At 39.4% G+C, this 14,066-nt stretch overlaps 1 protein-coding gene across 3 annotated transcripts in view; it reads left to right on the top strand.

The window, feature by feature from the left end:
* The window catches only part of PLPP1 (phospholipid phosphatase 1), a 60,525-nt gene that overhangs the window by 25,987 nt on the left and 20,472 nt on the right, over positions 1–14,066 (top strand). The window contains exons 2-3 of one of the 3 annotated variants that reach the window (XM_051642298.1): positions 2,278–2,429; positions 5,173–5,453. In XM_051642298.1, the coding sequence (XP_051498258.1) occupies positions 2,278–2,429; positions 5,173–5,453 (433 nt within the window). The remainder of the gene's footprint in view (positions 1–2,277; positions 2,430–5,172; positions 5,454–14,066) is intronic. The other 2 variants (XM_051642296.1, XM_051642297.1) reach the window with 2 other exon arrangements.

The following is a 14,066-nucleotide window of genomic DNA, read 5'->3' as shown; positions in this document are numbered from 1 at the left end:
TTGGTGTCAGTATATGTGCAAGACAAAGGATGAAGTTTTAGTTTCATATGTATTCTGTAGAATAAACGGTGTTGGAAACACTGCAGCATCGTGTTAACTGGCCACCTTCCCTTGCCATGACTGTGTGCTGCTTCTGCCTCCTCCATAGCTCAGGTTACCAAAGCACTAAACAACTGATGATACATTGTGACATGTTGTCACAATACCAACACAAGGGAAGGGTAGAAATGAGGTCTGCGCTGCAGCGTTTTTCAAAAAGGTGTTGAATTTTTTCCCCTGGTAGGAAAGGTGGTGTTTTGCACTGTCCTGCAGAGTCTAGTGCCAGGGCTCTGTGATGACTGGTGACTGAATGGTTCAGTGTTTTGGTGAGGCTCTGGCTTGGCTCTTAGCCCATTCTGCTGTCCTCTTTCTGCTCTATGAGTGTGCTTGGACAGCTTCCAGACCTAGGTCCGTTGCAGTCCCTCTGTCATGGAGCTGGAAACAACCCTTCTTCTCAAATGACAGTGTTATTTCTTTGCCACTTTCAGAGGGGAGATTTTGTGTACTATGGGTTTTATTATTGTAACAGTACAGAAGACTCCTGATTCTTTGTGATGGGCTTAGCTGGAATATGTGGGCACCATGATAAGCCTGTAACTTACTGGGTGGTGGAATAAAAGCTGTGTGTCACTTATTAGAGGTCACTTGAAGGAAGTATTTGTTCCTCTGTGTCTATTTTCAAGCTCAAGCATTCTTTTAAGCAGTCACTTTGTGATGTGAAGAGCAAAACTGATAGCAAAACATGGATGAAACCACAGTATGTCTCATTTGTGATGGGCCCAGGAGTCAGGCTTCATTTGAAGAAACCCATGGGTGGAAGGCTTAAGAGGCAAGAGGGTTGAAAAGGATTCTGGATATATATTTTTTTCTTATTTTCTTCTTGTATGTCCTGACTCTAAGTCAAGTATTTTTCTTTCCTAATGGTTCTCCTGTTGCTTGGTTGGTATTCTCTTTGATATATTTTTTTTTTCCTTCTCCTGTTCTTTCCATGTTTACTTTTGTTTGCACACACTTACTTGGGGGTAGATGTGTATAAGGAAAGTAAGACTTGGGCTGTCCCTTGACATAGATGTCCTGAGGAGAAATACCAGACTGCAGCAACATCTTTTACTGGCATGAAGAAAGGAAGGAAGGTGCTTTTCATCCTTCTGGTCCCTTATTAGGAGTGCTCTTCCTCAGATTATTTCTGTTGTCTAAGTTTGTATGCATTTTATGTGCAGTACTTCTGAATTTTCACCACAAAATCAAGAGCTTTTAAGCACTTTATTACCACTGGGCTGTATACATCCCTCAGTTAAAAAAAGGTGCTTTGCTTTTTTTCTTGAAAATTCTTGGTAGTCCCCCACTTCTTTCCATACAGCTGTTTCTTTAGAATAGTATTAATTCCTGGACAGAAAGATTATGCAGATGCTTGTGTGTGTCGAGGATGGAGGATCAGAGTTTAAAAATGGAATTATTTTGTTAGTTTGTGGTACTTTATGTCCTATTTTGAGGTGTTCTTAAGACTTTGCTGTTCAAGTGGCTGGTTTTGATTAGTGCTGCAGGTCGCTTGAGGTGCAATAGCACAAAGTATTGTTCACACTCATCTGATGAGTTTTGGATGAGTCAAAGGCTTCCTCTTTTGTGGAAGAGAGCAGAATCAAATATCCATGCCCTGAGGTTGTACAGCTTGTGCAGTGACCACATTGTTCCAGGGAACTACCCAGTGTATATGGAAGTGAGGGGATTGCATGCATGTGTAATTTTTGCTTTTTTCCATATCTCTCCCTGAAAACTCCCTCTGCACTTGCTCTCCCTGAGAAGTACCCCTTTTCTGCTTTCATGAAATGCAGTTTATGCTCTTCTGACTTACAAAGTGGTCCAGAAAAGGTATAAAGGGGCAACTGTTGCTCACTGGAATATAAATGAATAGTTGATAATTGTGGAAATAGCAGCAGACTGAGCAACTCAGTGGTTGTCACTGAACTGTTTACTCAACCTTGGCTTTGGCATCCTTCCATACAGGATGTGCCACAAATGCGAAGGTGAGAGGAATCCTGTCCTGCTCTCCTTCATTCAGCAGCCCTTCCTGGGAGCTGCAAAGACAAGGCAGTAGTTATTGACCAAAGGAAGTGCATAACCTTCTAACTTGCTGCATGTCAGTTCCTCTTTATGCACTTATCTTTGGAAATTTGGGGGTATAATCATCGCCAGAGTTTGTGTTGCTTTTGTAATGTATTTTTTATTCCTTTTTGCTAGCTGGCTTGCCTTTTGCAATTCTCAATTCAAGACGTATTCCCTTCCAGAGAGGAGTTTTCTGTAGTGATGAATCCATCCGGTATCCATACAAAGAGGACACCATTTCTTATAAGTTGTTAGCAGGAATAATTGTTCCTTTCAGTATAATTGTTGTAAGTTAAACTTTTCTTCATTGTGTTTGAATGAGGGTGGGTGAGAGGGAGGAGGGACAATCTGTTAATAGCCTTCTAAAACTGTACTCATATTTAAAATACTGTCCTTAGACCAGGTGATAAACCAGAAATGGTGTTCTGTCTGGCAAGACTAACTAAAAGGTTTTATTTAATTGAGGTCAATTAAAAGATGTATAGAACAACAACAAAAAATACTATAGAGCTATGGTGGCTTAATTCTATAGTTTGAAAGATAAAAACTTCCTACCTTACTGTATCAGTTAAGAATAACGATTATGTACTTTAAATTACTGTCTCAAGCGTTTGTATTTTGGGAGCTACTACTTTTAGAATATGAGTTTACATGACCTATTAAGTCAGCATTTTAATCTGCTAGAAGGTCATTGGCAATACTTTGTGTGGAAGTGTAGCAAGGTAGTACATTCTTTAACAGACAAATATTCTGGATCCAGTCAGAACTTATCAATAGAATCACTAGAATAAAAAGAATAGGTAGCCAGGGAGTTTATTCCTGGGTATTTCCCCTGAGGTCTGGTTAAAACATTGGGCCCATTTGTGTTTGACCTAAGGCTAGGGTCGCTTTCTTTCTGCACCTAACCTGGTAGAAAACAGGGTACTGTTCTTTCTCCTTCCTCTTCACACCTGATCAGTGAGCTGGAGAGCTTGCCTAAGCAACTGCCAGTTTGGGAATCTCCCTCTTTGACCACACCTCCTAGCTCAGTTGAACTTGGTCAAGCTTACAGTGACTCTGTATCCTTAAAATGCACTTCTCAATATTGGCCAGCTGTTTCTCTGGGCTAATGGGTTAAAATTAGGAAGACTATTACGGCAATCTAAAACTCTTCCTTATGTAAGTACTGCATGGATTTTAACTTAGGTTCCAAATAAAGGTCAGCTTGTAGCTTGTGTGCTTTTGGGTGGATTTTTTTTCATAATTGCAGAAATGTGGGCCTGGGAATAAACTGTGGCATCACTAGATGTTGTTTTCTTGGGAAAAGTGCTTCAAAAACTTCCAGAAATACTTCTGGAGCAGACTGAACTTTTTTGGTTTTTGTCTCTTCTATTAACTAGCCAAGTGGTGAGACAGGACTTTTTCAGCCTGTCACTACCATAGGTAGTCTATGTTTTCAAAGAGCAGCAGTACTTGGTGACAAGTGAAGTTGATCTAGCTTGTTACTTTACTTCTTGCAGTGGTTAAAACAGATGAGTGAGGAGGAAGAGAAGAACAGAGCAAGGAAAGATTGATGTTTTGCCCTCAGTACTTTGCTACCAGCCATTTGCAGCTCAGGGACTTCCCCAGTCAGAAAAGACTTCAGTGAATACAGTAATGGATTTCCTTTCAATTTATGCAACTTCCATATGAGCCTGTCTGAACCATCTTTCAGTTGCAAAATCAGGCTTTTCTGTCAAGATTGATTTAAGGTCAGATAGAGAAAATCTTGGTGTCCTTTACTCAATGCTTAGTCAGATTATTGAAGATGAATACTCTGAAGTCTGTATTGAGTGAAGCAGCTGCATTGACATCCCCTAATATTTTGTCATCTCAACTGAGATAAGTGACCTTCTTGCAGGTTTTGCAGCAGTGTTCTTTAAAAGGACTAATTTACCAGTGATGACTGATTTCTGCTCAGCCATCTTAATTGAGAGGTTACTCTCTGGGGTAGGCAGATTCTGTATAAGAGCTTACCAACATCTACTGAAAACTTTCTCAGCTTTGATCAATGTTCTGGTGTTTCTCTGTTTCAGTAGGGTGGAGAGTGTAAAACTGATGGGATTATCTGTTTGCCTTAATGTGCAAAGCCCCTGGCAGCTACTTTGCCCAGGTGTCAGAGTGTCTAGTTACTGCTTCATTCATCAAAGCTGTGCTTTGTTGGGATCCTGGACTTGTCACTCTCAAGTGACAGACGGACTCATCATTCAATCTTTACAGGATTTTTAAAGATTACTTTACATATTATACTGTTCCCCACCCAGCTGACCATCTGTACATGTCAAGCCTTTCTGTACCCAGTGGGACCATATGTTTCAATATCCAGCCTGTCTGGGGTGAAGTTTTCTACTTGGTTTATGGAAAAACTTAGTTGCAAGAAGACAAAATTAAATCTGCTTTCCTATCAACACTTGATGTGTGGTGACAGGGTGAAAAATCCTTGGAAAGACTTCAGTAATGCCTGTCTTTCCCTATTCTCATAAATTTTCTTTTCTCCCCGTAGGATTTAATTTTCCTGAGGAATAGGAAATGCCCTTGTTTAAATAGCTGTTCTTTGACATCTGGAAATGAGGTCTAGACTCTTCAAAATAGTCTGAATTCACAAAAATCCTAAAAACTTTGTGATTAAATAAGAAAAATGTTGCTCAGCAGAAGTTTCCCTGAAGAAGATTCAATGTGTAGACTAGATAAAATGTTTCTAGTTAGGACCAAGCCAGGTAATATGGATAAATGTTATTCTGAGAAGGCTTTTAAAAAAAATAAATATTCTGAAAATCAATGATACTAACTTCAACACAAAGCAGGGTAAGGTAAAAGGTTTTCTTTCTTCTACATAGTACTGCTTAAAGTTTAGGCATGATTACTGCTGACTCTTGGAAAATTCAAATTTGCGTCTTAAAGTGTTTAACAATAGTTATTTCTGAAACTACATGTGTGAATATAAACAGCAGTGGAGTAGTGTCTTCCTTTTTAAGCAGTTATCTTTAACTGTTGTCCTTATTTTTTTTCCAGATAATCCTAGGAGAGACGCTCTCTGTCTTTTATAATCATTTGCACTCAAATTCGTTTGTCAGAAATAACTACATAGCCACTATTTACAAAGCCATTGGGACCTTCATTTTTGGAGCAGCTGCCAGCCAGTCGTTGACAGACATTGCCAAGTACTCCATCGGGAGACTGCGTCCTCACTTCCTTGCTGTGTGCCAGCCCGACTGGACACGGATCAACTGCAGTCTAGGTTACATCGAGAACTTCTCTTGTCAAGGAGACAAAGGAAAGATCAATGAGGGAAGGTGAGTCTCACTAACCTTGTATACTTGGTTGTAAGACCTGTTCCTTTACATAAGATGACAAGCTTGGTACTTCTACTGCATTTTTTGTGCTTCTCCTAGAATAAATTTCTTGTAGTGAATTTTAAACTTGGAGCCGTGTCTAGATATTTATTTATTTGTTGAAACTGGTTTTATCAATATACAGAAGGAAGCATAAATTATTGTACATTCATTTCTGCGTTTTTTCAAAATGTGTCTGGTGATCAATCAGTTTTGTTTTGCTTATATTTGTTTGTAAAGTGTCTGCACAACCCAATGAAGACATTTTAATGGAATATTATAAAGCTCTACACACAACTAGTTGCCATCAAACCTACCCACACCTTCATAAAAGCTTAAGAATGTAGTTCTGTGTAAATCCTTCACCCTCAGGAAACTGCCATGAAGTAGATCACACCAAGCTTCTGTGTCTAGCTGCAAAGTAAATGCCACCAACTACCTGTACAAAGGAGATGGTTCAGGTTTCTACTCCTGCAAGTGGAGGAGGCAGTGTTCATTAGAGAAAAAGTAGCAGGATCTAGAATCCAGAAGACACACTTGGCCAGCCTTAACCTGGAGAAGGTCTGTCTTAACGATGGCTGTAAACTTGAAGTGTCATCTTAAGCAAAGAATGGGTATTTCTTATTGGTTATAAAATCCAATCTTAAAGGTTCTGACAGTATTTTTGTGAGGAGAATGGAAACTTAGTACTGGTGATAGGCTTTTCTCTTCAGTTTCATAAAATTCTTTCTGCTTGAAGGTAACAACTAAAAACCAAACAAAGCAAAAACCCCAAGCCCACACATGAAAAAAACATCCCAAACTGAAAAAAAATACCCCCAAACCAACACAAAGAACACCCACAAACCAAGCTTCTCGTATTGAAGAGCTGTGTGTAATTGAAAGAACACTTGAATGGGACTCCTTTTTAGTTCTCAAATTGTCTAGTAGGTGCTACATCCAGCTTACAGTACTTAATTTAGGATTGTACTGTCACTTCAGAATATATATATATCATGTTATAAACTTGGCAGCACAAACAGTACATTGTGTAAAGGTCAGGTATACTGAATTTGATACTATTTAAACTTACATTTTATTTATTCTGAACATGTTGTGGATGTTGTAGCATGAAGTACAGTTCTATTACTCCTGCCTGCTGAATAATGTCACAGGAACAGTGACATACTAGAGTGTAAATTAATAAGTTCTAATTGCTGCTGGTGCAAATGATGCCTAATTATAACTTAAAAACTTTAAAGCATGCTGCCTTAACTATTCTGGTTTTAGAATAACTTCCTGCAGTAATAATGTAGGAAAAAACTAGGTTTGTCATATCAGTACTCAGTTAGGAGTGTGAAACACAGTTGTTGCTAATACATAGAACCTTTGAAAGCAAAAGGCTTTTTAAGAAACGCTTCCTCTTCTCACATGTTTAATGTACCTTATTTGCTTGGTGTGCCATTGTGGTCACAAGAGTCTCTGAAACAGAAAGTAACTGGGACCAATCAATGTGGTTGATAGAAGTTTAAGAATCGCATTGCATTCCTGGCAACTGGGTTAGGAAGTTACTCTGCATAGTTTTGGATTAACATTAAATCTGTATTTTTATTATGGTATTTCAGGATGATTGTTACTTAGAGATGATGGTGAAAACTATTCTTAAAATCCTTTCTAAAATGTCACCAGAAAAAAAGTATTAAAATATTTCAGTAAATAAACATACTGGCTTTTCTTAAAAGCTGTTTTCTACCCTTTTGAGTATGCTTTAGAGAAGTAATAAAATTCTGAATCTTTGTCTTCTGAAATATTTAATTCACCTTTTCTTGGTGCTGAATTGATTTCTTGCCCTTGCACAGCAGTGTTAATGTCCATATCATCTTGAAGACTGTGGAGACCTTTTTACAATGTCTATCAAGAGTGGCTTAAACACTTCTGGTATGTGGCTGGATGCTTAGGAAGCCTTTGTGTCATCTAAACCTCCAGTTACCATTTTGATGAAAGCCCTCTGCATCCTGATTTTTTCGGGAGTTCTGGAGGTGGAGATTCCACAGCTTGTTGGGAAAACCTGTCCGTGCCTTTTGGCTAACCATCAGGGGTACTCCCTGGCACCTTAGCATGACACCTTAAAGATATCTAAACAGCCTATCATGGTATCATCTACCTTCTTTGGCACCACTAGATGCCAACTATCCAGTCTCATCGATTTGCAAGTACAGCTTTAAATACTTAGTGGTTAGATACTCCTTCATTAGCTAGAACCTCTAAACTTTAGTTTGGCTTAGTGTCTCTAAATTTTACTACTAGGCATGACCTGGGAGGCTGAAAAGATCTTGTTGGAAAACAACTTCTGAGATACAAAAGGTTATAAGTACCTTTAACTTTTTCTACTCCCTTTGTCACAGCATTAGCTCACCCTGTTCAGTGTGGGTCTGTGTTATCCTTTTGTTTGTTTTGCTGTTCACCTACCAGTCAAACACTTTCCTGTTACCCTTTACATCCCTCACTAGCTCCGGCCTTGGCTGTCCTAATTCCTTCTCTGTGTGCTTGGGTGATGCTTCAGTTCTTGTCCTTGGTGCAGGCAGTCTGTTTCTGCCTCTGATTGTTGTTGTTGTTGTTGTGTCTAAACTCAATCGGATGTTGCTCACTTAATCAAGATGACAGTTATTCCTGCTTGTTTGCTTCCACAAGGGGATGGAATGTCTTTGTACTCTGAGGAGGTTGTCCCTGAAATCCTACTGCCGTCTCATGGTTACTGCAACCAAGGCTGCTGCTAACATGTCCCAACTAGTTCATCTTTGCTCCTGAGTAATGGATTAGCAGAGAGCATTTTTCCTGTTAGGCCTGTTCAACAACAGTGTCAAAAAAAGAAAGCTGTTGAAATATTTGCATTCTGCCATCTTGTCATTTCCAGCAGATCTTGAGGCAGTTGATTTTCCCTAGGAGAATCCTTTCTAGATGTGAGATGCCAGAGTTCCTGTACCCCCAGTCTGTAAAAATCTTAATCTGTACTTTGTTGTTTGATATGCTCAGTCTAGTGAATTTTAACATACTTTGGAGTTGTCCCTAGCTCCCTTTGGTGTACAACAATTACTAAGTCTGAAAAGGAAGACTTGGCAATTCTTTGTATTCTTCAGCCTTTGGCAAGACTTGAACCCTGACCTCCAAACATATAAGTGAACTTCTTCCTAGCTGAGCTTCTCTAATCACTTTGCATTTCTTTTATATGCATTTCCAGCATACCTTCTGACTGGGATCAGGCCCAGTCAGCATGGGTTTATGAAAGGCAGGTCCTGCCTGACGAACCATGACCTGATGACCCAACTATTGGACAAGGGAAAGGCTGTGGATATTATCTGTCTGGACCTCCAAAAAACATTAGACACTGTTCCCCATAGAACTCTCATAAAAAAAAAACCCTGACTGCTCATGGCCTGGATCAGCACATGATCTGTTGGATCAAGCACTGGCTGGACACTTGGGCCCAAAGAGTGATGGTCAGTGGAGTCAAGTCCAGCTGGGGCCAGTCACATGTGGTGTTCCTCAGGGCTCAGTGCTGGGACCATTTCTGTTTAACATCTTTATTGATGATCTTGATAAGGACATAGAGTGTATTATCAGTAAGTTTGCAGATGACAGCAAGCTAGGTGTGAGTGTTGATCTGCATGAGGACAGAGAGGCTCTACAGAGAGATTGTTGGGCTCATGTTAATGGTCTGGGCTGCAACAAGGCCAAGTGCCGGGTCCTGCCCTTGGGCCACAACAACCCCAGGCAATGCTACAGGCTTGGGGCAGTGTGGCTGGACAGTGTCTGGCAGAAAAGAACCTGGGGGTTCTAATTGACAAGCACCTGAACATGAGCCAGCAGTGTGCCCAGGTGGCCAGGAAAGCCAATGGCATCCTGGCTTGTATTAGAAATAGTGTGACCAGCAGAAGTAGAGAGGTGATTGTCCCCCTGTACTCAGCACTGGTGAGGCCACAGCTGGAGTATTGTGTCCAGTTTTGGGCACCTCAATTCAAGAGAGATACTGCGGTGCTGGAGCAAGTACAGAGCAGGGCAACAAAGCTGGTGAAGGGCCTAGAGAAGAAATCTTACGTAGAACGTTGAAGGAGCTGGGAATGTTTAGTTTGAGGAAGAGCAAGCTGAGAAGAGACCTCATCAGTCTCTACAACTACCTGAAAGGTCATTGTAGAGAGGTTGGTGCTGGTCTCTTTTCACAAGTAATTAGCAACAGAACAAGAGGGAATGGCTTCAAGCTGCAACAGGGGAGGTTAGGCTGGAGATCAGGAAAAATCTATTCACAGAAAGAGTGGTTAGACACTGGAATAGGCTGCCCAGGGAGGTGGTTGAGTCACCATCCCTAGATGTGTTTAAGAGTTGTTTGGATGTGGTGATGGTGGAAATGGTTGAGGGGAGAACTTTGTGGAGGATGGTTGGTCTCTGTGATCCCAAAGGTCTTTTCCAACCTTAATAGTTCTATGATTCTGGTCAGTTAAAAGTAGAAGGGTCAATGTATGCTTTGACTTCTTGAAACATTCAGTCCACTAACTTTGGGTCTTATTTATTGAGCTGTCACTTGAAGAGTAGGTTTGGAGTTATTCCAGATTTCCTGTCTTTTAAAATATCAACCGTTGAGGTATTGTTAGCTGATTTCTATTCTTCTATACAGACACAGATACAGGGGCTTTTTGTTGTCTTCATATGTAAGATCTGTGCTCCAAACTGGATTTCATAAATGCCAGATGTCTGCCTTTGTAATGGATTTCTTTTTTGTCCTTTTGGACTCCTGCTGAAGAATCTAGATTGAATTTCAGATCTGGGTCACTGCTGGGTCCAGCTTTTGTTTACAAAAATAAATAAATTAGAAATAGTCATGGATGCAGTTCAAAACTTTTATTTCACGATTTTTACATGGAAATACAGCCACTAGCTCTATAACAAAGAGGTTTTGAATGTTGTACAAGGAGATGGTTCAGGTTTCTACTCCTGCAAGTGGAGGAGGCAGTGTTCATTAGAGAAAAAAGAAAACCAATGCATCAAGCCAACGTCTTACCACCCTACTTTTTCATGGCATTTAAAATTGAGAATGCAGAGGTGTCAAACATGTAGCAGTCTTCAGGTGAACCAAGCAGCTTTTTTCATTCCAGGGATGTGCTTAATTATCATGTTGCTGGTGTAAGACACAGAACAGTTGCAGATGGGAGGCATAACATGTTCTTCCTTGATAAACACACTTGAAAAGTTGGAAGTAGAAAGTAGGGGTTCAGATCTTGCCAGGGAATGATGTGAGAATGTAAGTCTGAATAGTCTCTCAATAGGTTAGTCCTTTAAGCAAACAATTTTAGCTATGATAGCAGGTTTCTAACTAACCATTGTGAGCACATTGAACTCATGTATATATACCACATCTTCCATAACCTCTGTTTCTGAGCAAATAGAAGGTGGGGCAGGTAATCTGCACGAGGGCACTGACAGTGATATATTTCACATGAGTTGCATTGATTCTCCTCTACAGTAAAAGGAATTTGCTGTTAAAACTTATTGTAGCTGAAGCTTGAGTCATACTGTAAATCAGTTCTGAGGGCATGCTTCCATTTTTCTGAGCTTTAGAATGAAATTAGAACAAAATATTTTTTAATCAATTGTTTCCAAAAGCCATGTCCTCCCATATTAGGACAGCTGAATACAAAGGAGGAAGAACAGTATGGGTATTCATAAGATGAACTGGGTGCAAGCATGTTCATTTAAGCTGCTAATGCCCTCCTCATGTAGTCAGGCTAAATCAGGTTTCAGTCTACAGTACAGTTTGCTGATTTATCCTATTGCCTTAACGCTCATTAAACTAATTCCCATCAGCACGCATTCTTTTACAGAGTCAAATATTTTTTTCCCATTTGTAATAGTCCTGGCTGTGTACTAAAGGGCTCTTAACCTACCTGCTCAGACTTCCTGACTGTACTATTTAATTTTTCTTGGATGCTGCATTTATTATATTTTAGCTGAGCAGTGCAGGTTTGTTGCAATAATGCAATCACTGACTGCTAAATGACTGCAAAATATTTAGTTAGATCTAACTTTTAGCCTTTTTATTACAGATGTTTGCACAGGACTGGAAAGATCAGAGGTTGTACTAACACTAAATAACCTGGTGACTGGGGAGATCCAAGAAGCTGTCCTTTCTGGTTTATTTGTCAGCTCACTAAGCACATACACAGAAGTGAAACCTTTGAACTTGAAGTGGTAAATATTAAGCCATGTTGTACAAGTCTAGCTACTTCAGAGGCACTGTGTGCAGCCTGAGCTGTGTTAGGCTCCAAAGCAAACTTGTGCAGCTATCAGGGATGTGTAAATGTGTGTGTGAAACACTTCCTTTGAAGTTGAGTTTAACTTTGGATTGTTGACATTCTCTAATTTAAGACTGTCACATTTCTTTTGTTTGTGGTAACAGATAATGCAGTGGTTAAGGTTCATAATTATATTACTAATGTGCAGATTCATATGCAACTCAGACATCTAAAGGAAAAAACAGTTCCCTGCTTCAGTTGATGTATTGCTTCCATGCTGACTGCACTCAAAACAAGCTGTGTGTAGTCTGCCATTGCAAACTCAACATGTAATCTTCAAAGAAGTCTTTAGGAAATTAGAGCTGACTGTTTTGACCTTGATAATTTATTTCAACACAATTGCCAAGGTGGTGCCCTTTACCAATCATTTGCCAGGAATTTTCTTTCAGCTTTGTTCAGAGCTCTTTCTCGGGTTGTACTGAGGCATGCTGGTGAGTGCAGTTGAATTATTTGGAGCTGTTCCATGTAGCCAGGTGCACCCATGCCAGACAGCTGGTATTAGGCTAATCTGCATAACTTTGTTATGAAGTTCAGTCAAACTTTTGAAACTGTCATGTTGCCACTTCTGTTAAAAACTGTCACCAAAAAAAGTTTCATATACGACTTCTATTTTAATTAATACTGTTGTTTTCCCCTGTTTCATCAGATAGCCTTAGCAATTGTTTTGCTGTGGAATTTTTAAACTTAAGCCAAGACTGGACACTTGCTTCAAGTTAATCCATCTCTATCAGACAATCCTGTTCCCGTCTCACCCTCTCCTTCCTTCTCTCCCCACCCCCACCTGTCTGTCAGTACTGGGAGTATTTCTATGATGAAGCATTATTTTGCATTAAAACAACTTAGCTTTCATGAAATATTCCAGTATTTTGTTTTGAAACTTCTTAAAGCTTTGTAAAAAATCAAATTGCACTTAATAATTCAAGCATATCTAAATGGATTACTTACCTAATCTGGCAGCCTCTAAAAGCATAATGAATCACATTTCTCTAAAGCTGCTACAGACTTGGTAACTAGATGTTTGCTAGTGGCATACTGGTATGTTGTATATAGCATTTTGATTGTCTGTTATAGAGCTTTTAACCTGGTAAGTGCTTTACAGTACTGTTTATATGCTCAGGAGTTTCCATCAGAGGTTGATTTAGTAGTTTTCACTTCTGAAAAGATGTATGTAAAGAAAATTTAAAAAGAGTTTAGATGACAAAGCAGTTAAAAAGGATTAATGGAAAGTCATGTATGTGTACTGTTATTCAGATTGCACAACTTTTTTCTTACACTTTTTTCATCCGTTGTTACTGTCATTCAAGATGTAACATGGCTGATTTTTGGTAACACTTCAGTACTAATGAAATTAATTCACCCCTTCTGAGAATCACAGCTTAGGTAGGGCACCTACACTTAGTTCTATGTGGAGGGGAAAAGGTGAAATATGTTAGTGAATAAAAGTCTTAAATATTTAAACTTTGGAAACTTCTGGGCTACCGTGGATGATGAAATGGGGGTGTACTTGCTCTAGAAACAAAATTGTTGCCTTTGCAATAAAAATTAACTATCAGTAGGGAGAATCAAATCTGAAAGGTGAATGTGGTGTAATCAGTTGAGACGTAGTTCTGTAATCTGGATCATGTTTCTGATCTTGCCTAAAGTGAATCGGCTCTTGTCAGCGGTGATGACAGCATTCATTTTCAGAACTGAAAATAAAAGTCTTCACCCTTTAACAGTTTAAAAAAAAAAACAAAATAAAAAACAACCCCCCAAAAAAGCTGTGCTGGCAGTCTGCTATTTCCGTAGCTTATCATGCTTAAGTTAATTAGAAATCAATATTTGTAACTTATCTCCAGCACACCTTGAATGTTATTTGGAGGCTAACTGCCACTAATCAAGCAGGCAGATGGATTTTATTCTTGGTAGAATTTTATGGATTTGCAATGGCAAATGAGGGGGAATGAGATTTTTTTTTTTTTTTTTTACAGGTCATCTTACAGTGGAGTTTATTCCTCTAGCAGTTGCTGGTACAAACTGCTGATGACAGATGCAGACTAGCTAGATAACTAGTCATTGCCCAATTAGATTCTTTCACCAGTGTGTAATACTTCTGTTGAAATAATGACAGTTTATATGGTATCTGCATACTTGGATGTATTGTGAGATACTTCTTCAGTTCCCAGAGAGGAGGAAAACCAACAAATGATGCCAGCAGAAGTTTGTAACAAACTTCAAAATCTGTTCAACCTAGCAGTGAAGGGAAGCTTTT

This window comes from Apus apus, chromosome Z (genome assembly GCF_020740795.1).
Source record: "Apus apus isolate bApuApu2 chromosome Z, bApuApu2.pri.cur, whole genome shotgun sequence".
NCBI lineage: Eukaryota > Metazoa > Chordata > Aves > Apodiformes > Apodidae > Apus > Apus apus.
This window is presented reverse-complemented; position numbering and strand designations above follow the sequence as displayed.